The sequence below is a fragment of the Podarcis pityusensis genome (genome assembly GCF_964106645.2).
Source record: "Podarcis pityusensis genome assembly, chromosome: 2".
NCBI lineage: Eukaryota > Metazoa > Chordata > Lepidosauria > Squamata > Lacertidae > Podarcis > Podarcis pityusensis.
Genome location: NC_138029.1, coordinates 93870483 through 93895531, shown reverse-complemented (window position 1 = coordinate 93895531; position 25049 = coordinate 93870483). Strand labels below are relative to the sequence as shown.

Below are 25049 nucleotides of genomic sequence, written 5' to 3'. Positions count from 1 at the left end.
TTAAATGGATATAGGAGGAATGCAGACATCTGAATAGCAATGAAGGCTATACACTGGATGTCTGGAGTACGGCAGAGCACAGCCCACCGTCCCCCCCCCCCCATCCGTCAAATCACATTTGCGGCAACAATTTGACTGACCCGAAGCTCCTATGTCCCTTATAGGCAACCATACTTTCAGCTCTTATCTTCAAGGAAAGCTCACATATATTAAATAGGTTATGGGTTGCATTATGAGCGTTTTCATCAGCTGATGTAAAATAAATCCATTAGCCACAGTTGTCCTTCATGTGATAATGATGTTTAGAGCTCATTAAAAAGTAATTGTAACCACTTTCCCTTACTTTATCAGCAGGATTCAGCTGGTGATTTGATGATCAGAAGCATCCAGCTGAATCACGCTGGAAAATACGTCTGCATGGTGCAAACAAGTGTGGACAAGCTATCAGCTGCTGCAGACCTGATTGTAAGAGGTATTTGAATTTTGTTGCCGTTGTTGTAGTAAAACTACTGTTCCCACCAACCGCTGCTATGGATAATAACATAAAGCACAGCTTGAGAGAGTTTACTACGCTCGATAACTAGCAGCCTATGAAGTACTACTGATGATTTGGTACAAAATATGGAGGGGGGGGTCTTCTATCGAACCTTAAATGGTAACAACATGCGCTAATTATTTATTTAGTTCTGTTTGAAATGTTGATGGTGGTGTTAATTTGCTGAATGTGGATGTGCACGGAGGCAGTTTTTTATGTGAGAATGTACTTTGCTGAAAACCCTGAGGCCTTGTGCATGTACTGATTCCCTGTACCCCTTGGTGTGAACACAGTTTCACCTCATGGCATTTCATGAGGGAATGGCATTTCAGCTAGGGTCAGGCAGTGGCAATTTGCTTGCAAGTTTTGCCCTTTTACAAATTTGCATAGGCACATACTGCCTTCCTGTGACACTTCAGTGGGTCACTTAGTTGGGCAGGATGGGGTTGAAAATTACATATGTTCTTTCACTTCTCCCTAGTTTTAACCATTGCTCAGCAATGCACATGTGCAATAATGTGCAAGTGATGGCTTGCAGAAAAGAAAAGAAACCAATGGGTTTCTTTGTGCTGTGCAATGGCCACTTCAGCTAAATATGCTTGGCAAACAGCTGCTATACAGTGGTACCTCAGGTTAAGTACTTAATTCGTTCTGGAGGTCCATTCTTAACCTGAAACTGTTCTTAACCTGAAGCACCACTTTAGCTAATGGGGCCTCCTGCTGCTGCCGCGCTGCCGGAGCACGATTTCTGTTCTCATCCTGAAGCAAAGTTCTTAACCCGAGGTAATATTTCTGGGTTAGTGGAGTCTGTAACCTGAAGCGTATGTAACCTGAGGTACCACTGTACATTGCAAATGGTGGTGGCTTACACAGAAAATGAAAAACCAGTCCCCTTCACGTCATGCATTGGTCACTTCAGCTCAGCAGCTGTCAAAGGGGTGTTGCACCTGGATCATTCAAGTAGCCAGGCTCAGTTACTGATCCAGTTACAGGTGATTAGAACAGAGATAGATTTGGAGTCTGAAAGTTGAAAGCTAAACTGGCAGCAATTTTATCATTGTCCAGTGTTGGCATGGGGCCAGAAAATAAATTCAGTTCTCAAAATTTTTGGAAATGTTACAGCAATTTTGACTTGGGACAGTGAGACAGCTGCTCCCTAAAATGAAATCGGATTTCAAGATACAGAGTGCCCCATTACATTTCCTGCTATTGCTGGTTTTCACGTTGGCTGTTGTTATGGGGTGAACATTTGATATGAGATTTACTAATTTTAGTTAGAATTTATTCCCATGCTGCCTTTCAGAAAACAATGAAGACTTACAGATTTGTGGCTTTGGCCATAAAACACAGGATAGACTTAAGATAGTTTAATGATAATTATGTCATCTCACCGAACCCTGGGAAATGTAGTGCTGTGGAAAAGACTAAATATACTTAATACGGAATCCTTTTTACTCGTTAAATTAAAAATCCCAGGATTCTTTTGAGGGAGCTATGGCAACTGTAGTGGTATAATATATTTGTTCCGTAGTTAGGACCAACGTTTCATGACATCCATCTATTGGAAATGGGGTTTTTTCCCCTCCCCCAGATAGCCTGCACTGTGACAGTATTTATTCAAGCATTTTTCTGCAGCCTTTTATAGTGGAAACCTTCAAGGCAGATAAGGATATCATGATAAAAACAATCAAGCAGGAGCATAAGTGCAGCAGCTACAGCTGGATCCTGTTGGTGGCCCAGATCCTCACCCACCTCATCCCACAAGGCCAGCCTTGGTAGCTGGGCAGGGCCATTCACCTGTCTGCCGCTTTATGTCACAGTAATGTTCAGTGTAAGCCATTTTCCTTTGCCCATACAAATTTAAATCAAACGATGAGGACAACATCACAGTGCTGTCAATCAGTCAACTGGAAGGGCTGGAAGGGCCATGGTAGCTCTTTCAAAGGATCAATGAACCCCCATTTTGGTAGAGCCATGTCTTTTCCTACTCCACACCAGACGTCAGGTGTAGGGCAGGCGGGTGCACCTTGGCTGATATAAGCTCACAGGACCACTAGCCAGGGGTCAGCAGACTTTTTCAGCAGGGGGCCAGTCCACTGTCCCTCAGAGCTTGTGGGGGACTAGACTATATTTGGGGGGGGGGGGAATGATGCAAGAGCACAAGCCCCAGTGGCTGCTTACCTGTGTCTTGCAAGTGGCAGGGGCTGGCAGCGGAGGGACGATGAGCAGCGAGTGAAAGGGCTCTGGAGAGGGGCTGCTTAAAATGGTGGCCGCTTGAGCACTGCTGCTGCTGGCACCAACAAAGCCCAGCCCCCTTCCTCCTCTAGGCAGGGCGGGGAGAAGCCAGGAGGAGGGAGGGAGGAGCCGCCGCCGTGTGAGAGAGAGGGAAAGAACGCTCGTGCTGGTGATCCACTTCGCAGTTCCTGGACTGTCCGCGGGCCAGATCCAGAAGGCAATTGGGCCTGATCTGGCCCGCGGGCCTTAGTTTACCTACCCATGACTTAGGCTTACAAGCAAGAGCTTCCCCACCCCGACCTACAGTATAAAGCAAGAGACAGAATGCTAACAGAAGAGGAGGGAAAATCCAGAGGGGATTTCATTCAGCACAGACCACGTTACTATCCGAAAAGCCACACACTCCCTGCTGCAGGGCAAACAAAGTGAAATAGCTAAGCAGGATTGTTTGGTGTTCCACAGCTCAGGCACCACAACCAAGAAAGCGGTGTCTCTCTCTCCCCCCCCCCCCCCCAATATAGCATACTCTAGATGGCAAGGAATCAGAGCCTCTGCACAGGCAAGTTCATATAGCACGAGAGAGTCCTGAAAACAGTTTGGGACCAGGGAGTGATTTGGGACACCCCTGACTGAAACACATTCACTTTAGGTTTTGTTGGAATAGCAGGTTGTCTGAGGATCCCACCCATATCGGAGAAAGGACTAGTTTTATAATACATTATGATAGCCATCTTGAGCCATTTAAGCAAGGAAAGTTCGCTCAGTTTATTCTCACCTTATATAGATTTAAGTTGCTTAATCCTTAATTATCTCATGTTTTTGATCAAGTGTGTTGTGCTTCTGAATATGAACGCTGTGGTCCGTACATAAACCTCTTGAAATTCAGAGAAGAAGCCATCTTCCTCTTGCCAGGAGAGAGAATAGGAAACGTGATCATTGTCCATTTAAGAAGACAGCAGTGGTTTATCAGCTGTTCCCTCATGGGAGCAAGATATATTGTTGCTGCACTAAATGCACACTCCATTTAATGAGGACGAGGCCCAATGAGCAGTTTAAATACCAATACATTAGGCTGCTAAATATTTAAAATCCGTAATACTTGAAGTTCTTAACCGAAAGTATATGCATCATTTTGTAGGGAATAATCTTAAATTTTGCTAGGAGTCTGTTAAGAGGAGAATATATTGCAAGGAGCCTGCAAATTCAGCTAATGACTTTATTCCTGCATTTTGAATTTCCTTCTCCCCCACACCCCTCCTTCTTCCAAAAGGAATTTTCTTTGCACATTGCACCATCTGCTGGAGAGGAGAAAAGAGCAGTAAATCAAGCTTTTACATCACCTGCTGATAACAGCTAGTGATGGAAAGGCACATGGCCTGTCTAGTCAATTACTCTATCTTAGAACTTGACTTGAACAGGGGGAAAAACTAGTTATAGCTGTGGTTCTGTTTCTTCTACACTTAAAATTATTACTGTCACTACATCGTTGAATTTGACTGAAATACATGACAGTTGACAAAAACTAAGAGATCTGTGATACTTTTAATCACTCTCCACTTCGGCTTAGCATAAGTTTTCTGAATTTCTTGGGTTGTTGCCAATAGAAACTCACCTCCGAATAGCTAGGTTTTAAGGTAGCACAAGCGTCTATGACCTTCTGCTTCATCTCTCTAACAACCTGTCTTTTGGATTCTGGTGATAGGATTATATCCCATTTTTTTAAAAAATAACTAGTAAATAATAATAATAATAATAATAATAATAATAATTTATTACGGCCATAGGCCCATACAGATAAAAACAAGACATAAATAACAGCCTGTGCACGTGGGAAAAAACAGCCGCTAAAACACTACTATAACAATAAAATAGTATAAGATGGAATGGCATACTACGCCTTAATTAGCTTGTGGTGCTCCTTGGCGACGCTTTTGGGTAAGGACAGCGACCAGGAACCTAGCCACTTTCAGGGTCGTATGGGTATCCTTATCCTGCAAGATTTGGGCAAGGTGGAATTTTGGTGGGGTACCCTCTAGTTTCTGTATGATTGATCCCAACAAATTTGCCCGTGGCACCTTGAATAAGGGGCAAGTGAACATAATGTGCTGAAGCGACTCCGGCGTCTCCTTATCACATTCGCACATGGCGGAGGCTTGGCCCTTTGAGAATCTATGTCTCAGGACATTGGAGGGAAAAACGTTAAACCTCGCTTTGGTGAAGGCCAGCCTATGGGCAACAGTCGAAAGGGAGGAGAGGTATGATGGAACGCAGTAAGTTAAAGTGATACCAATGTTCTGGGGCGAACAAACACCTCCCCCCAGCGTATAATTTCGCTGTAAATCGATGTCATCCAGTCTTTGGCGGATCAGTCTTTGAGCAGTGATTTGATCTAGTTTTAGGGAATCTAAGGGAGAGATTCCATAACTCAGGAGTTTGGCATGAATTCTACTAGTCCAAAGGCTGGAGAATTCATCTCGCCATAAGCATTGGACAAGGTAATGGTCTGGTAATCTATGCCACAATGATAACCAATAATTGAAGACTTGCTTCCACAGGCAAGTTTCTAAGGATGCGATCTTCAATTCTAGTCGCATGGCTGCGTTGCTTACGCACAGGGGGAGCATTAGGAGCCGACGTAGGAATTGGTTTTGCAGAGTCTCAAGAGGAGCAAGGTCTGTCATCACGGCCCAGAGCGGGGCAGCATAAGCAAGCACGGGAACCACTTTTGCCTTGAACACCTTTAGGGCCGAGGGAACATGCAAAGCTCCATCCGAAAAGAAAAATCGGAGGAGCGCATATGACAGAGTTTTGGCCTTGTTAAGTAGGTGTTGAATATGTGCTTTCCACCCCAAATTGTATTGAAAAATAACTCCTAGGTATTGAAATTTTAGGACTTGCTCTATTTTTGCTCCACCAAGCTTCCATTCGTATAATCTCCGACTTCTGGCGAAAATCAGAATCTTAGATTTAGCATGATTGATGGTTAATTGATTGAGTTGACAATACGTGGCAAAGATCTTCAGAGCTCTGGTTAGTCCAACACGTGTATAAGATAGAATTACCGCGTCGTCCGCATATAAAAGGAGTGGACAGCGGTAATCCGCTAGTCTAGGCGCATGTGTACTTGGAGATGAGTTGACTAGGGGTGCTCGCATGTCGCTGATGAATAGATTGAATAGGCAGGGAGCCAATATACATCCTTGGCGCACTCCCTTGTTTATTGGTATCGAATTTGTGAGGTCGCCCTCAGGAGTAAGTCTCACTCTGGCAAGGGTACCTTCGTGGAGCTGACTTATAAGCCATAAGAGTCTTCTATTGATGCCCTGTTAACTAGTAAACATTTTATGTAGGTCAAAGCAGAATATTTTAGCAGGTATCTCTAAACCTGGGGGAAGAGGTTTTGCTTGGTCAAGCAGGTGGGGCTTCTCTCACCATGAAGCCGTGTGGGAGAGCACATCTATGGACACTCCTCTTGGGAGGCCAGAAAACACTTTCAGGACAGAACATGGCAAAACATGATCAAAGTTGCATTCCCAAATATAGGAGAATTTGGAAGTATCAGACTCACTCTGTATGGCTCCTTGAGAAGGAGAGTTACGACTTTTATCCCTTAAGGGATAAAAAAGGGATAAAAACTAACTTAACTAACTAACTAACTAACTAACTTAGTTGGTCTTAAAGGTGCTACTGGAAGGATTTTTTTTTATTTTGACTATGGCAGACCAACATGGCTACCTATCTGTGACTTTTATCCCTTAAAACTAGTATAGTCGTACCTTGGTTCTTGAACGGAATCCGTTCCAGAAGTCCATTCAACTTCCGAAACCGTTCAGAAACCAAGGCATGGCTTCTGATTGACTGCAGGAACTTCCTGCACTTAATCGGAAGCTGCGTTAGACGTTCGGCTTCCAAAAAAAGTTTGCAAACCGAAACACTCACTTACAGGTTTGCAGCGTTGGGGAGCCAAAATGTTCAAGTCACAAGGCGTTCGAAAACCAAGGTACAACTGTACTGAACCCAAATGGTGAGATATACTGCAAACGTGTTTACCACCTATGAAATGCAACCAGAGGAAGTTTACAGAGCCCTTTGTAGCAGAGTGCAAAACTCTTTGAAAGGAAGGACATAAGAATCATAGAACTGTAGAGTCAGAAGGGATCCCAAGGGTCTTCTCATTCAACCCCCTGCAATGCCAGCATGGTGCAGTGGTTAAGAGCGGTGGACTCGTAATCTGGTGAACAGGGTTCTCATCCCTGCTCCTCCACATGCAGCTGCTGGGTGACCTTGGGCTAGTCACACTTCTCTGAAGTCTCTCAGCCCCACTCACCTCACAGAGTGTTTGTTGTGGGGGAGGAGGGGAAAGGAGATTGTGAGCCACTTTGAGACTCCTTAAGGGGAGTGATAAAGTGGGATATCAAATCCAAACTCCTCCTCCTCCTCTTCTTCTTCTGGAATCTCAACAAAAGCATCCATGATATGTCATATTGGACTAAGCCTCCTTGCAAAGTTTTCGTATTTCTTTTTAGAGGGAGTTGCTATTATTTAACATCATCCACATATATTGTGTAGTAATATTTGCAGAAGACTACCTGATCTCAGACGTACCCAACCACAGGATAGATGTATCCTGATTATTAGGGGGAAAGGAAGGACAAGCTGCAGAGACTCTAAAAACTAGAAAATAAGACAAGAGCAGGAAAAGTGCACTAAAAGGGAGATGAAAACTGCACCTCTTTAGGACCCCCGAGTGTGTCTGGTGTGTAAACAATTCACTTACCAATCACAGCTCTGTCCAGAAACAATGACAGGTGGAAGCAGCCAAGGTGGCTCATTTCATAGAAATTACTTGCAAGGGTGCATGTACATTTTGCTTCCTAACTTTCTTTTCTATGAGGAATAGAAAAAAAAAATGAAAGCTCAGAGTTTGGGGCGGGGCATGTCCAGGGACACCAATGTAAGCCTACGTGGGCACTCTACTGCAGACATTCCATTTTAACAATTCAAGAATCTTCACTGCCCCATACACTAAATATGAGCCACTGTCTTGCTTTGAAAGTTTTAAAGCAGGATCAGTTAGAAAGTCACAAATGACATAATTTTAATGTGGCCTCCAAGGTTCTTGGTTCTGCCTTCAGGCAGGTGTTTTACACCCCATTTCTAACCTTTAATAGTAGGGTTTAAAAATAGCAAAGTCAAAACAGTGCAATCTTATACGTGTTTATTTGGGCTTGTGTACATGTGTACTCACAAATAAGTGTGGCTGTGTGTTTAGGACTTCAGTCTCAGTCCATTTTTTATTTTAAACCATAGGTGTTGCATCTACTGTTAAATGTAGGCTGGCAGCAGAGCTTTAAAATACAAAACAGAAAATTCCATTATGGACGGGGCTATTCACAGAATGTAGAGCTTTAGATCAGAGTCTCTGTTATTGCAAACTATATCGTTTCAAAAAAACAAAACACTTTATGATTGTTTCTGGCTGTCGCTGCACAAACAGCCATTTTAGATGTTATATAGTCTTGCTTGTTCGATAAAAATCCTATTTTTGGCAATCTCATCCAGAAATATTGTTCTAGCTGTCAGTTAAGTAAGTAAGTAAGTAAGTAAGTAAGTAAGTTAGACTATCCATTGCAGAACAAGATAAACTTATCAAAATTGATTTCAGTAAGAATTCAATTGAGAAAGCTCTGAAATTAAAGTATAGTTTATTTGAGGTATCTCATATTTCCCTATAATCAATTGTTCCATCTACTGACCATTAGGGAGATGTAATTTGTAAAGTACATCATGCTAGGTAACGCTATAATAACCCACCATTCTGCCTTTGAACTGGCAGATCTAGGAAGACTGACCAGCTGTGAAAGCAAGGACTACTAAGTATTCTTGCTGGAGGCACACAGTACAACCTTATTCAGAACTGATTTCATAGAGTGCTGAGGGGTAAAGTTATACTGGAGTGGTTACATTTCAAATTATGGTTTTAAAATGACTTAATTTACTCTGGGGTTGCAAAGCAGGCTGTGACTTTTTTTACTGAACTGTTTGAATGGAAATTCAAGTGCTAGAAGGTTAGGCATTAAAAATAGGTGACTAAATCATGATATTTCAATCTTTGAAATGTTTAATTGCACGTGATGAACATATTGAGGATTATTTCATAGTGAATGTGCATAGGATTGCACTGACATTCATTTATTTAACATAATCCTGAAGCTGCTATCTCGCAAAGTTTCTAGGCCATGCCTCACAAGCCGCATATTTTTAACTACGGCAAAATGCAATTTTGGGGTCCCTATCTGCTACTTTTCCCAAAGGCTTTTTTTATTAAAAATGTGTAAGTAGTCAGCATATCACTATCTATAGGAGATAAAAGTGAGTGTCCAAGAGCAGATTCCATGTGCAAAAGCAACTATGCATGCATTTAATCCACTATAAAATATGTAGCTTTAGCCACTGTGGTTAATGTTTGATTATCTGTGCGAAAATAAGCTCAGGAAAAAAGAGTGCACATCATGGAAATTCATTCTTGCTGAAGGGAACTATAAGTGGTCCAAATTAAATATATATTGTCCAAAGTATCCCAGGGTTGTCATTGTTTGATCTGTTTTAAAAGACTTCTCTGCATACTGAAAACTATTAACTTAAACCTTGAGCTGAAAGGTAAAGTCTTGTTACTTCTTAATACTTGACGTGAGATATTTTACATGCAGGGTATGTCTCACTGAGGATATTTGAAGCTTGTGTTATGTGTGTTTCATAACAGGTCCACCAGGTCCGCCCGAAGCTGTGACAATTGATGAAATCACAGACACTACAGCTCAGGTATCCTGGAGGCCAGGAGCAGATAATCGCAGTCCCATTACAACATATGTTGTTCAAGCAAGGACCCCATTTTCTGTGGGATGGCAAGCAGTCAACACAGGTAACTAGACATCTTAGAACATGCAGAATATGACCACTGAAGCTTGCTTTAACCGTTCTCCATGAGCCCATGGGATTTCTGGTTACGGGGAAGAAGCAGCGTTGGTCTGATCCAGTTCTCTTCTTGTGACTGAATGGAACATATCATTAACTCATTTACATCATTATGTCTTTCTCAATATTTTTTCACCCCAAATTTAGCAAAGATTAGCAAAATTAGCAGAGATTACCAAATTTAGCAAACAGAAAAAAAGAGGAGCCAACTAATGGCTTATCTCTAGAGTCTACATTCTGTCCCCCCCCCCTTTATTTTGTTTTTAACCCAAATATTTCATTATTCGGTAACCATTGGCCATTCTTACATTCTTGACCTACACTTTTCTCGTCTAGTGCCCGACGTCATAGATGGAAACACATTTACGGCAACAGTAGTGAGTTTAAACCCGTGGGTTGAGTATGAATTCCGGGTAGTTGCCGCCAGCCTTATTGGGATTGGAGAGCCAAGCAAACCATCAGAGAAACGGAGAACTGAAGAGGCTCGTAAGTTGAAGCTGAAATGCTGCGTATGGCATTTCAGTCAGTCTTTGACTTCCATTGAATAGCTACTTTTACTTCGTCAAAATAGTCTGCATAAGAGAGCAATGCATTTAATTGAGCACTTAATTTTTAGCAGTTTACTAAGGCTGTGTCCACACCTCTTCATGCTCATAACAAGAGGCATGGGGGTACGGACAGTGTTTCCTTTTTGACACCTTATAGCCCATATATCCCAGCCTTCCCAAACTGAAGGCACTCCTGAGGTTTTGGACTAGGACTTCCATCACCCCCAATTACTGCCTTGCTGACTAAGGCTTTATATGTGCACCATAGCTTTAAAGCACCCTTGGAGGGGGGGAATCATGGGAACTGTAGTTTCCCCCTCATAGATATACTTTCCAGCATCCTCAATAAGATAGCGTTCATTATTCCAAGTTGGTATAAGGCGATTAATCTCTAAACTTATTATAAACATCAATTATTGTGAGACTAAAAAAAAAAGGTAGTGTTTGCCAAAAGGCATCAGTGACATAAATGAGATCCTGTGTGGTCATGTAATAAAAGAGTGTTGCTCACGTAAATGCTAGGGCTTCCTTTTTGTGAAAACACCCTACGTACACCCATTTGGATGGAGTTAAAATTTAATCTGCCTATTCACTGGGACCTTTAAAGACTCTCAAGTTAGAACCAATGGTAAAAGCTTTTATTGCTAACATTGTATATTCCTTATTATGTGGTGCAGCAATCTGGGGTGCCTCTAGTAACAAATGGAATATAATGTAAAACAGAGTCCCTGTCGAATGTCCCTTGCTACACTTGCAGTATTACTTTAGGTTGAAAACAGCTATTGTGAGTGAAACATCTTTTGTCTGTGCAAAAGACCTTCCTCTCCCTCTCTTCCCCCTGTGCCCCCCACCCCGTCCCCACAAAAGATATGCTTTGTAGGCCTGGAGGGACAAAGGTCCTATCAAACAATTTCAATACTGTGTAATCTTCCATGGTACAAATATTATTTTTAAAAATTTAATAGAATTTATATACCATTTGATTGTAGAAAAAACACTCAAATGTTGACATGAAAAAAGGATAATAATGTCTACAGTGTTGTTTTAGAATTGAACGTAAAGAAATGGGTACTAGTTGTTGCCTGTACGACCTTAAATTCTCTAATATCTGCAAGGGAAGTCAAAGACATATAAAATATCCAGTTCATTAAATTAGCTACTGTTGACTCAGCCTTATTGTCTGCTTGCATATTTACCAAAAGCTGTAGACCTAAGTTAGTAGCAATCAGTTTCATGATTATAAATAAATGAAATGTGTTATAGGGGAAATAATTTTTAAAACTATTTGCAACAGGTAATTGGCTCATAAATATGCTGTTTGGCCATCTCATTTTCAAAATTATGTATTACGTGCTCTCAAAGTGCATCATAAAAACCTGCAAAGCATTTTAATCAATTTTCTGATGAATGCTTCTCTTTTACATTTAGAATTCCCTCCCCTCTCCATTTTATAAAATGGTACTTCCAAAAGAAATTTGCTTTGAAATCTCAGTGACAGAATAGTTAAGAGTGACACAACACATAAATGAAATGTTACATAAAGATGGCAAACTCATCTTATTAAAGGTGAAAAATTATTTTTTAAAATGTTCAAAAATGGGAAAAAAAATCTGGCAACAGCAGGTTATCTAAAAAAAAATACAGTGGTACCTTGGTTCTCAAACTTAATCCTTTCTGGAAATCCCTTCCAAAACCAAGGCATGCTTTTCCATAGAAAGTAATGCAAAATGGATTAATCCGTTCCAGACTTTTAAAAACAACCCCTAAAACAGCAATTTAACATGAATTTTACTATCTAATGAGACCACTGATCCATAAAATGAAAGCAATGAACAATGTACTGCAGTCGCATAATCAATCAATCAGTAGCTGAACTGGGTTCCACACAGTCACAAAAACAAACAAAAAAAGAGCCACAAAAAGGCAAAATAAACAGCAAAAACAGACAGACCTCAGCATCACACTCAGAACGGAATCATAACGCTCAAAACAGAGCATGTTCAACTTCCAAAAAAAAAGTTTGCAAACCGGAACACTAACTTCTGGGTTTGTAGTGTTTGGGTTCCAAGTTGTTTGAGTACCAAGACGATTGAGAATCAAGGTACCACTCTATTTTCAATTTCTCCTGAAAACCCAGAAATTGTTTTTGTTTTAAATCTTTGCTAAAAGTGTAGACACCAACATGTCTTCCCTGTATAAACATCAAACAAGCTATCCTTACCTTGTAATAGTCACTTTTCTCCCCTTTTCTATAGTTCCTGAAGTCACTCCAGCTAATGTCAGTGGAGGTGGTGGTACCAAGTCTGAGTTGGTCATAACCTGGGAGGTAAGTGAGCTGTGAATTCACGGGGCAAGAAAGGGGAGGGAAATGAACCGTTTCCCTTTTTGTGCCAAACCTACGAGAGACTGACTTGAGGGTGTTGAATCAGGCAGCATTTTGCGAAGGGATATAGTATTGTTATAAATAATACGCCAGTCCTGTCTGCCTCCACTCCAGATGTGAAGAGGGAAAGAAGATCTCTGAATGGGCTGCAGGGCTGAAACATGGCAAGTAAGGAAAAGCGCAGGGCAGAGACAGCACACCCTTGCTACATACCCAAACTGGTTTTGGAATTGTTCTCTCTTCCCAGTGTAAAACGTAAGAAGACGTTTTAGAAGAAGGGAATGGGTTAGGGTTCTCCAACAAAGAATTCTCACCAAATTATAATTTTGGGGGGAAGAGAAAGCATGCATAATATACTGTATTTTTCGCTCTATAAGACACACTAGACCACAAGACGCAGCTAGTTTTTGGAGGAGGGAAAAAATATTCTGAATCTCAGAAGCTAGAACAGCAAGAGGGATCGCTGCACAGTGAAAGCAGCAATCCCTCTTGCTGTTCTGGCTCCTGGGATAGCAGCGCAGCCTGCATTCGCTCCATAAGACGCACACACATTTCCCCTTACTTTTTAGGAGGGAAAAAGTGAGTCTTATAGAGCAAAAAATACGGTACATGTTTGCCCTTCCTGCTGAGCAATTTCAAACAGACCCTGTGGGTTACAGTCAGGAAAAGTACTCTAATTTCTGACTTGCATTTTCCACATCCTTACAGAAGGGAAAATGCATGAATTGCTTGACAAGCACGTTGTTGCTTCCGAGATGTACTAGAAGGCAATCTATTTGTTTTCCAATACTTGTGTCATTCCTTAATGTGCTGAAGTTCACCCTTCCTGGAATTAATTAGTTTTGCTCCATGCCTTCAACAAAAACAATGTTTAAAAATGCACAGTATCTAAACTATAACCCATAACTTTCAAGAAGTATAAATCGGAAATATTTAAGACCTGACTGTAGGTGCACAAAAATCTCCCCCTCCATGAGAACCCATAAGAATGGAGAAAACCATGTTGCTCTTCCAGTTCAAATATAACACTTGAGCACATGCTAATCCAATTGGTTTCAGCCGAACTTGAGAACGTGCTTAAGTGGCGTTCTGAATACAGACATTTCCTAGAATGCGGTTTTTAAAGCTTAAAATATGCAAGACTAGATAATTGCAATATGTGCACCAGTGACCTGGTGGTGATGTGACTGGTTCTGACATCAAAACAGCATTTGCCTGCTAGTCTGCATCCCACTTCAACATGCACTCCCTGCCACAAAGAAGTTCACAGCATACTTAAAGTAGGTCGTGCCCTTTTGCTTCAAAACTAGCTACTTGCTGCATCTGGTAAGGTAGGAACAGCACACAAGGGAACAGAGAGGGACATTGGTAAAAGTCATGGAGAGTCTTTGTGGTGTAGTAATCTAACCACTTTATAATCATTGCATTTACTGCCTCTAAAAAAAAGAGGAACTGGGGGTTGATATGAAATGCTTCAATTGTAGTTTTCAAACTCAAATGGGTTCTTCAAGCTAAGAAGCTTCACTCCAGTTATATTAATGCATTGTGATTTTAAAATTTTATATTGTAAAGTAGACTTATGTTGTGTGATTTTGAGGAATGTCTTACTTCCGCCCTCTGTTGTTCATTGTGAAGGCCTTTGGGTATATACAATACTATAGATTGAATTGACTATTTACATGATTAGTTAATAGCGGACAGCTGAGTGAGGCAATTGGTCCATTTTTATGAGTCTTTGCTTGTTGTACAGTTAGGTTGTGAACATTCTATTGTACACCCAGTTTTGGCAATATCCCATGCAACTGAAAGTGCCAGTGTGGATTTAAAACTATGGTTCCTATAGAATACAAAGGGGTAGGACTGGAAAATTTCAGACACTTGCTTTTCTTAACTGCGACACTAGGGTTTTTAAGAAGTCGGAAACTCTCTGTAACCTCTGCAAAGAAGCTTTTATTATATGCTTGTACACCACATTCCTACACTGATTTCCCCAGAGTTGTTAAAACCCATTTCCTTTCCCACTACACAAATATTAGAGCATCTCACTCATAACATGTTTATGACTCAGATCTAAAGGAAGTGGCAAACACAGCTTATAAAGTGGCTTCTTGTTTATTAGTGAAGACTGTGGTAGCAAAAACAGAAAGTAAATCTCCAGATGGATGTGTAATTCTGTCCTTATTTGGATTTAAGTCCATTTAGATAAATTCAGATTCTAAGAGCTGCCTTGCAGATGGCATTTACATACTTCAGCTTTGATTATTAGCTGTCCATAATATCTAGGCTGCAGTTGGTTCTTCTTCTTATGCTATTTTTAATAAGTCATGTTTTCATAGGCGCAAATAGACCATAAAAACCACATCAGATAGCTGGAACAAATTAGCACAGAAACATAAAATGCTTTTCAAGTTGAGTGTTTAATTTCCTCTGCCAGAGAGTGTATTTCCAAATTGCACTATATGGATCCGTTAAATTTCTTGGAGACCATTTTTATTGTGCCTCTTTGTAAATTCATCCTACACATCGGACTGTTCCCATTATTTCTTTTCTTGTTGTAGACAGTGCCTGAAGAGTTACAAAATGGAGGTGGGTTTGGTTACGTGGTTGCCTTCCGTCCCGTTGGTACAATAAGTTGGATGCAGACGGTAGTGGTTTCTCCCGATGCCTCCAGATACGTGTTCCGGAATGAGAGTTTACCGCCGTTTTCTCCATATGAAGTCAAAGTAGGGGTGTACAACAACAAAGGAGAAGGTTCTTTCAGCCCCGTCACAATTGTTTATTCAGCTGATGAAGGTAAAGTCCAGCCTAGTAATCTATTTAATGTGACAAGTTGGCCATTTACGGAAGGCATCTATATATTATTGGCATATTCTACTGATGTCCAGGTCTGCTTACAATAAATAAGCACGTGTCCAACTTTGGAATATATTCTTCTCTAAATTAGTAATAATCATATTAACAGTAATATTGTGCATCAAGAAGAATTAGGTCATTCATTTAAGTTGCCATTTCTGTCTAAACACTTTGCAAACTTAATTTCTAATTTTGATGTTTAATGGCACTGTGCAATTTTATTCATTCATTCATTTGCAATGATTTTGCAAAGTTTTTTGCAGATAAAGTCGCTCAGATTCGGGAAGAGGTAGACGCCACCGTGGGAGCAGGGCCGGGGCGGGAGAGTGCTAGAGTCCTGTCTAGTCAAATTGCGTGGGATCAATTCCAATCTGTTACCTCCGAGGATGTGGACAGGCTGCTTGGACGAGTGAAACCAACCACCTGTCTCCTTGATCCTTGCCCATCCTGGCTTATAAAAGCTAGCCGGGAAGGGCTGGGCGATGGGCTTCGTGGGGTGGTGAATGCTTCCCTCCGTGAGGGAGCCTTCCCAGACCCGCTGAAAGAGGCGGTTATTAAACCGCTTCTTAAAAAACCATCTTTAGATGCGGCCACGATGGCCAACTATCGCCCAGTCTCAAATCTTCCATTCTTGGGCAAGGTGATTGAGCGAGTGGTTGCTGAACAACTCCAGGCACGCCTGGAAGAAGCGGACCATTTGGATCCCTTCCAATCGGGATTCAGGCCTCATCACGGGACTGAAACTGCCTTGGTCGCACTGGTTGATGATCTCCGGCGGGCTAGGGACAAAGGTGAGAGCTGTTTCCTAGTTCTGCTGGATCTCTCAGCGGCGTTTGATACCATCGACCATAACATCCTTCTGGACCGTCTTGAGGGGCTGGGAGCTGGGGGCACTGTCATACAGTGGTTCCGCTCCTTCCTCCTGGGCCGTGTTCAGAAAGTGGTGGTGGGGGATGAGTGTTCAGACCCCTGGGCTCTCACTTGTGGGGTGCCTCAGGGTTCTGTCCTCTCCCCCATGCTTTTCAACATCTACATGCAGCCGCTGGGAGAGATCATCAGGGGGTTTGGGCTGGGTGTTCATCAGTATGCGGATGATACCCAGCTCTACCTCTTTTTCAAATCAGAACCAGTGAAGGCGGTGACGGTCCTGTGTGAGTGTCTGGAGGCGGTTGGAGGATGGATGGCGGCAAACAGATTGAGATTGAATCCTGACAAGACAGAAGTACTGTTTCTGGGGGACAGGAGGCGGGCAGGTGTGGGGGATTCCCTGGTCCTGAATGGGGTAACCGTGCCCCTGAAGGACCAGGTGCGCAGCCTGGGAGTCATTTTGGACTCACAGCTGTCCATGGAGGCACAGGTTAAATCCGTGTCCAGGGCAGCTGTGTACCAGCTCCATCTGGTACGTAGGCTGAGACCCTATCTGCCCGCGGACTGCCTTGCCAGAGTGGTGCATGCTCTGGTTATCTCCCGCTTGGACTACTGCAATGCGCTCTACGTGGGGCTACCTTTGAAGGTGACCCGGAAACTACAACTAATCCAGAATGCAGCAGCCAGACTGGTGACTGGGAACGGCCGCCGAGACCATATAACACCGGTCTTGAAAGACCTACATTGGCTCCCAGTACGTTTCCGAGCACAATTCAAAGTGTTGGTGCTGACCTTTAAAGCCCTAAACGGCCTCGGTCCAGTATACCTGAAGGAGCGTCTCCACCTCCATCGTTCTACCCGGACACTGAGGTCCAGCACCGAGGGCCTTCTGGCGGTTCCCTCACTACGAGAAGCCAAGTTACAGGGAACCAGGCAGAGGGCCTTCTCGGTAGTGGCGCCCTCCCTGTGGAACGCCCTCCCACCAGATGTCAAAGAGAACAACAACTACCAGACTTTTAGAAGACATCTGAAGGCAGCCCTGTTTAGGGAAGCTTTTAATGTTTGATGTATCATTGTATTTTAATATTCTTTTGGAAGCCGCCCAGAGTGGCTGGGGAAACCCAGCCAGATGGGCGGGGTATAAATAATAAATTATTATTATTATTATTATTTGTCCGTTCAAGAATTCATACCCAGCTCTTCAGCTGGAAAGGATTACAGAATGGTTTAAGTATATATAAATACAACATACCCTGCCACGAGGTTTACAGTCTAAAAATACATGACATAAAAGGAGAGTGGAAATGCATGACATTAAAGAGGGAAATGAGAAAACTTGGGCTCAATTCTTGATGATATATAGTTTTTATAATGACCAGCTTGCATAGCAACAAGCTGCTCACAATCGACCCAGCCTTCCTGGAAAGGTCCCTAATGCAGCCAGAAATTGTTAACCTTATAGGGAGACTTTGCCTTCTGGAGCCTAGCTTGGATCTTTCAGCTTCTTGCCGCTCTCGTGGCAGCAGGTAGGCTCACAGGTTGATGCTCTCAGCCTGAGAGCAGTGGACCTCCTGCTGCCTTTTGTCACAAGCAATTGGCGCTAAAATCTCCAGGAGGGAGAAGAGGATCCTGGCCTAGCAGGGAGCGGAGAGGACTGTCCCTTCTTGTCTGCTGTGTCATTTCTTCCTCACAGGGTAGTTGGGGCTCTTATCAGGATTGCAGTATGTCCAGTACCAGGCTTTGATATTCAGTTTAACTCTACTCCAAGATTATACTAGGGACGCAATAACGCATCTTATCTGTTTGCAATACATAACAAGGATTTTGATAGTTTCCATTACATGTATGTCTTCTCTGAAGGAATGTACTAATATTTAGCAGGAATGAATACAGTGGGACCTTGGTTTAAGAACAGTCCTATTTACGAATGATTTGGTTTACGAACTCTGCAAAACCAGAAGTAGTCTCCCAGTTTGCAAACTTTACCTCAGTCTAAGAATGGAATCTGAACAGTGGAAAGGCACTGGCAGTGGGAGGCCTCATTAGGGAAAGTGCGCCTTGGTTTAAGAACGGTTTCGGAACGGATTAAGTTTGTAAACTGAGGTACCACTGTATCCTCCAATTGGAAACTGCTCTGATTTATCTTAAGTGTTATCAGTACATGGCACACTGAATAAATTCAGGAAAGAAATCTTTTCATGAATTATTTGTTGCAGAATTGATATTCCACACAAAAGAAAGGGCCAAAGCTCAGTTGTAGAGCATGACATTTACAGGTTTCATATATGCAAAGACCCAAATCCAATCACTGCTATCTCAAATTAAATGGCCTTGGGTTATAATGCTTAGGAAAGGCCTTTGCTTAAGATGCTGGAGAGCTGCTGCCAGGCAGGTTTGAAAATGTGGCGCTTAACAGGCTTATAGCTGGATACAGTCATCAGTCGCTGGCCCTCTTATAACTCCCACAATTGTGAGATAGATTGTACAGACTGGGCACAGGCTGCCTCTGGGCACATAGAACTACCAACTCAGGTCTGCCACCACAATCCTGGCTCTCCCTTCACCTACTGATTATACACAATCCGTTTAACAGCTGAATCAGGTCTCCATAGCAGGTATGCCATGGGTGGGGGACCTAATTAGGCCCATCATGCCTCCCCATTTGACCCGAGAGGCCGTTTCAGCCAGGGGTGGGGCCTCTAAGGGCAGGGCTCAGCCTAAAGGATGCTTGCAGGCACCACCAATCAGTGGTGCCTGCAAAACCCCTTCCAAAATGCAAGGCAAAATAGCACTTCTTAAAGCTCTGTTCTCCACAGCGCTTTGAATGGTGCTTGTGAAGATTTGAGAACAACTGTCAGCTTTTCAAAAGCCCTGTTCAAAGCACTGCAGAACATCGCAGGCCAAAAGGTTGCATGATGTCCAGTGATTGACAGGTGAGCAGCCTACTCAGCTGTCAAACGTAGCCCAGGAGGGGTGAGGAGATAATGCTCTGGCCCACTTGGCTACAAAGGTTCCTTACCCCAATGTGTACAGACACATGCAAGCTACCCTATCCTATCTTATTCCTGGGCTGTTCTTCTTCAGCTCCTCCCTTCATACAAACCTAGGGATGCTCAAGACATAATCATCACACTCTGGTTCACTGGCTGTTCCTTCTGGAGAACAGGAAATAATATCTCTTCATGATGATATTATTATGTCATATGCTGAGTATCACTTTGTATTGCTGTGGGGTTGGGGAGATGGAGAATTCTTCCAATGTCCTGTTTATTGAGCATTCACCCCAACTTGCTGGCAAAGAATTTGCACAGAGTTATTACAACGTCATTGTTAGTTGGCCATTCACTCTGCTTTGTTTATGGAGTGGCTAAGTGACACAATTATCCCATACTTTACATTGCATTTTTCTAGCACCACAAGAAATTGAGGGACTTTTTAATTTTATCTTATTGCACAAGAGCACCAAATTCACGTTATTTCTGCAACCTATCAAAAACATGCATTCCTCCAAAATAGTGAAATTCTGATGCTAGTCATGGGCTTGTTGTTTTGTTGGCAGACCAACATCTGTAGTAATGTCTAATTTATATCTGAGGGTGAGATATAGTGACTTGCCTTAAGGCATCCACAGAGTCAAAGCTGACTTTATCCATTGGTTAGGTAGGATGAAGAATAGCTATGACCACAAAGGTGAATCTACATCTAACCACTGTTTCTTCTTTTCAGAACCCACCAGAGCTCCAACCCATGTCTTTGCCAAAAGCCTTTCTGCTTCAGAAGTACAAGTATTTTGGACCTTGCTCCCAGAGACCCAGAGCAAAGGAAGGATACAGGGCTACGAGGTAAGAACGTAAAGGACATAATTAGCCTGAAACAATCCTTGTTTAGTCTGAAACGGTCTTATGTGCACAAATAATTTGTTTTAAACTGAAAATCTCCCTTCCCTCCTCCCTCGTAACAATGCACTTAAGCATATGCTAACCCACTTGGTATCAATGAACAGTAATAACAATGCAAGGTGGAAGCCCTCATGCAGGCCTTACGTTTCTGCAAATTCCATAAACTATCAGCTATTTGCTGCACCATATAGTAAGAAATACACAACACGCAGCCACAGTGCAAGCCTAAATGCCAGTTTATTGTGCATATTATATTTTAGATGTCTTTCTTCTTTAATACAAGATTTAAAGTCATAGAACTAGAAATAAAAATAGGGAAAGGCTCCTGTTAGGGAACCCCCTCCTTTGGACCTGTGAAGAACACAACATTCTATGATCAGTGCAGTTAAGTGGAATGTTAAAACCTGCAGGTATAGGGCAGTATATAAATGTCATAAACTATTATTATCATTATTATTATTATTAAGGGCTATAAACATACCCATCAATGAGACTACTGTAGTGGTCAGATGTGCTGACTGCTGGTTTCACGCATGGAAGGGTTATCTTGAAACAGTGCAGCCTCTTGAAATAAAGGCAATGGCAGGATTTATGGAGAGCTGCTAAAGCAAAAATCCAGACAAAGATACTGTAAACTCTTCCAAGAACGAAGTCATGTCGATTCTTTTTTCTATAGTAAAGGTTGTATGATATTGAGACTTTTACGTCATTTCACACACAAACAACAACAACACGGGAATGTGGCACCCCTGTTTCAGAGAAAAAATCCTAGGCCCTCCGTTTACCACTAGCTTCAATCAATGCAGCTTTGAACCAGTATCAACCACAAGATGCCAAGTGACTGTGGCAGATTAGAGCCTTCCATCTGGGCAGAACCTGAAATAATTGAGCTATGGCATTTGATTGGCCCAAAGCAGGATTGGCTCAATGAGAGATTTGTCTACTATTTAAATGGGAAACAAAGAAACAACACGGAATTGAATGGAATGGAATAGAAAACTGCATGATAGAAACTTGAGTCAGACACAGATTTTGTAGAGCAAATCTTACTCTGTGGCGGGAATGTATGAAGGTTTGCTGGGTTGTTCTAAGCTACTTCAAATTGTAAAGTGGCTATTCAGATGTGGAGTTTAAATATGAAAGCCTGTGTTTCATTTGTGCAGGTTAGATACTGGAGGCATGGGGATAAGGAAGAGCAGGCTGGAAGAATCAGAACGGCTACCAATCAGACCTTTGCAAAAGTCACCAGCTTGAAAGGCAATGTTTTGTACCACATGGCTGTCAAAGCTTACAACACAGCAGGAATGGGACCTTCCAGTCCAATAGTCAACGTGACAACTAAAAAGCCACGTGAGTGTGGGGGGAGCACTTTTTCCTTTTTTTGCTATATGGTACTACTCTGTGCTGCATTTTTGAGTGCCCACAGTATTCCAGCATCCCTAATTTTATTAACTGGAACACAGAAAACTGCAATCTTTGCTGGGCACAAAATAAAAATATTTGTCTTTCTGTTCAGTGCAAGGACTTTCTCTACTTGTCACCAGTGCACTGAATTTCCATCTGATTCCCTTTTTCATCCATAATACTTGGTCATGTCAGCTCTGCTGCTGACTTGGAATACACGTTTTCCAGGAGCTCTTGAACTAAGCAAATGTAAGAGTTCACTAAGAACCTCTCATAAACTATACTGAAAGAGGAAGGAAAACCTTGCTGCTTAATAACATTCACTCTCCTTCACTTTGAATTTAGCACCAAGTCAACCCCCTGGAAACATCATTTGGAATTCATCGGACTCTAAGATTATACTGAACTGGGATCAAGTAAAAGCACAGAATAATGAATCTGAGGTGAAAGGATATAAAGTACGTAATGGGCAGTGAAACTTATTTTCCATTGTTATGAGACATTAAGCAGTAGCACTGTATTGAACTAACTACAGTGGTGCCTCGCAAGACGAAATTAATCCGTTCCGCGAGAGTCTTCGTCTAGCGGTTTTTTCGTCTTGAGAAGCAACCCTATTAGCGGCTTAACGGATTAGCGCTATTAGCGGTTTAGCGGCTATTAAAGGCTTAAAGGCTTAGGGGATTAGCTGCTAAAAGGCTATTAAAGGCTATTAAAGGCTTAGCAGATTAGATAAAGGGGGGGGAAAGCGGAAAAAAAAATCTCTAGACTCGCAAGACATTTTCGTCTTGCGAAGCAAGCCCATAGGGAAATTCGTCCTGCGAAGCAACTCAAAAACGGAAAACCCTTTCGTCTAGCGGGTTTTCCGTCTTGCGAGGCATTCGTCTTGCGGGGCACCACTGTAACTTCTGAATGAACTGTGAAAATTACATTTTTCAGTGGGATCTGAAATTGGCATAAACTTCACGTGGGCTATGATCTAAACAACTTTAATAATGTTCTGTAGACTTCAGTGATATCAGTAAATATGCACACTATGCAGTGCATATTATGAGGATGATAATCTAATAAACCAGGACTATTTTTCACCAGCAACTCCAATGACATTAAAGCATCACCCAGACTGATCAAGAACTTACAACCAGTGCCTCTGAGAGGCACAGGTTTTAAATGATTCAAAATGCAGTGGCCCAATCCCAGGGCAAAATACACCACTAGCACTTGCACCAATGTAGGCTTACCTAGCTTCCTCCTCCTACTCAGCACCTTATGCCTGTTTGGAGCATTCCCCCCCCCCCATTTCATTTCATTAAATTTATATACTGCTCAATTGTAGAAAGAACTACAAAGCATGAGCTTAATGCTTTGCTGCCTAGGCTCATGAGATATTACTAATGTCTGCAGTGCTGCAAGTAGCAAGGGAGTTGTTCATCCTGTTGACTTGGGTGGAATTCTGCTTAATATTTCAGTCCACTTGCCTGGCTGCCTTTCCACCCTCATCTGATACAGGCAAGGTCTTGCATGGGGAGCTTGAGTTGTTGCAGCCATTGTGATACTGGTGCAACAGCAGCTTCTCAGCATGGCAGTGATGTATTGGCATTTGCACATCATAAGACATGAAAATTTTGGTGCAATTCTACCAAGTATTTTGATCTCAAGGAGAGCAGAGCTACATGAACAGCTCTGGCTTCACAAAACCAACGAGAGAATGAATGTAATGCATCCTAATGCTCAAGAGTATGACAAAAAGCCATACGACTTTTCAAAAGCCAAGGCATATATTTTCTCTAGGGACTATAAGAGTTGATTAGCTATTAATATAAGTCCTAGAAATAGAAGCAACTTCTATAGAAAATCTAAGGCTCTTGCTTTTTTCCCTTCCTTTCTTTCTTCCCCTTGGCTAAAAATACGGTCTAGGTTTTATACAGATGGAATAGACAAAGCAGCACATCTGTTATAGAAACTAACAAAACATCTGTGGAGCTTTCGCTGCCTTTTGATGAAGATTACATCATAGAAATAAAGCCATTCAGTGATGGAGGAGATGGCAGTAGCAGCGAGCAGATCCGAATTCCAAAGATATCAAGTAAGAGCCCTTGTTGTTCTCTGCCATGTGAGGGTACTTCAGTCTCCCCACCCATGAATGATCCAGGGCTGAATCTGTTTCTCCGTGCATAGAACTTTATTGCAGAGTGCTTTTAAAATGTAATAAATAGTATCAAGGAAGTATCTTACTATACATAAAGTTTTGTTAATGATTCTTCTGTCACCCATATGACGGTATTTAGAATTCTTCAGTTTTGTAAATTATATACAGTGGTACCTCAGGTTAAGTACTTAATTCACTCCAGAGGTCCGTTCTTAACCTGAAATTGTTCTTAACCTGAAGCACCATTTTAGCTAATGGGGTCTCCTGCTGCCGCCACAGCACAAATTCTGTTCTCATCCTGAAGCAAAGTTCTTAACCCGAGGTAATATTTCTGGGTTAGCAGAGTCTGTAACCTGAAGCGTATGTAACCTGAAGCGTATGTAACCTGAAGCGTATGTAACCCGAGGTACCACTGTATCTATATCATGGTCATATTAGCCAGAGCAGGGCTGGCCCACCCATAAGGCAAGATGAGATAACCGCCTCAGGCAGCAGATCCAGCCCCCAAGGAATGCATTGCCCACTGACACACATTACTTGCGAGGCTGGATCTGCTACCTCCTCAGGAGCATCACCCACGCCGCCTCTACAGCGGCCTTTTGGGAAATAGGAGGCCCTGGTCTCCTCCCACCCCAAGAAAGAAATCGCACGAGCTGCCCTCTGGGATCCTCTGAGCACCCAGAGTGATTCAGAGTACACCCCCTTGCCTTGCAATGGCCTTTGATTGCCACTTTAATGGTCTGGAAAAGTTAAACTGATGCTCCCCAGCCCCGCTTGTTCCTGATGTAGATCTTTACTTACCCAGTAGGGATGGCATTTTGTGGTTCACCTCAGGTGCCAAAATGTCTTGGGCTGGCCCTGGCAATGAATGAAATTTTCTTTAGTTAGAACAGAAGGTGCCTTTCTCAGTTTTGTAACTGTCTTCTTTGAATAAACTCTTGCAAAAGAAAAGAAAAAGCCCTCCTTTTCTGCTTAATGGTTTTTCAATCATAATGGGAGATTCTTTTTATATAGGCATTTTCAGTTGTGTCACCAAACAAAGCACTAGAATTTATCCCTCTGTGCACCTAAAATGACAGGAAATTGTCCCTGCAAAAGTGGAGTTGTGTTAAAGGTTATTTGTGGCATTGCAGTAGTTTTCCTGCAGGCACATAACAAGTACTAAGTCAGGAGCAAAAGAATAGGCTTGCTTTAGTCATTAGCT

At 42.3% G+C, this 25049-nt stretch overlaps 2 protein-coding genes across 22 annotated transcripts in view; one reads left to right on the top strand and one right to left on the bottom strand.

Moving 5' to 3' along the window:
• LOC308471663 (uncharacterized protein) overlaps positions 1-25049 on the bottom strand; it is a 93615-nt gene that overhangs the window by 54635 nt on the left and 13931 nt on the right. For 8 of the 9 annotated variants that reach the window (XM_080995983.1, XM_080995984.1, XM_080995990.1 and 5 more), the window contains one exon: positions 24647-24703. In XM_080995983.1, the coding sequence (XP_080852109.1) occupies positions 24647-24703 (57 nt within the window). Of the gene's footprint in view, positions 1-17571; positions 18196-24646; positions 24704-25049 lie in introns of those variants that run through there. The other variant, XR_013983044.1, reaches the window with a different exon arrangement.
• The window catches only part of LOC308471560 (contactin-4), a 520761-nt gene that overhangs the window by 493521 nt on the left and 2191 nt on the right, over positions 1-25049 (top strand). For 12 of the 13 annotated variants that reach the window (XM_080995658.1, XM_080995657.1, XM_080995666.1 and 9 more), the window contains 9 exons: positions 352-472; positions 9534-9692; positions 10082-10231; positions 12549-12619; positions 15235-15469; positions 20123-20238; positions 21459-21645; positions 22045-22157; positions 23614-23782. In XM_080995658.1, the coding sequence (XP_080851784.1) occupies positions 352-472; positions 9534-9692; positions 10082-10231; positions 12549-12619; positions 15235-15469; positions 20123-20238; positions 21459-21645; positions 22045-22157; positions 23614-23782 (1321 nt within the window). The remainder of the gene's footprint in view (positions 1-351; positions 473-9533; positions 9693-10081; positions 10232-12548; positions 12620-15234; positions 15470-20122; positions 20239-21458; positions 21646-22044; positions 22158-23613; positions 23783-25049) is intronic. The other variant, XM_080995664.1, reaches the window with a different exon arrangement.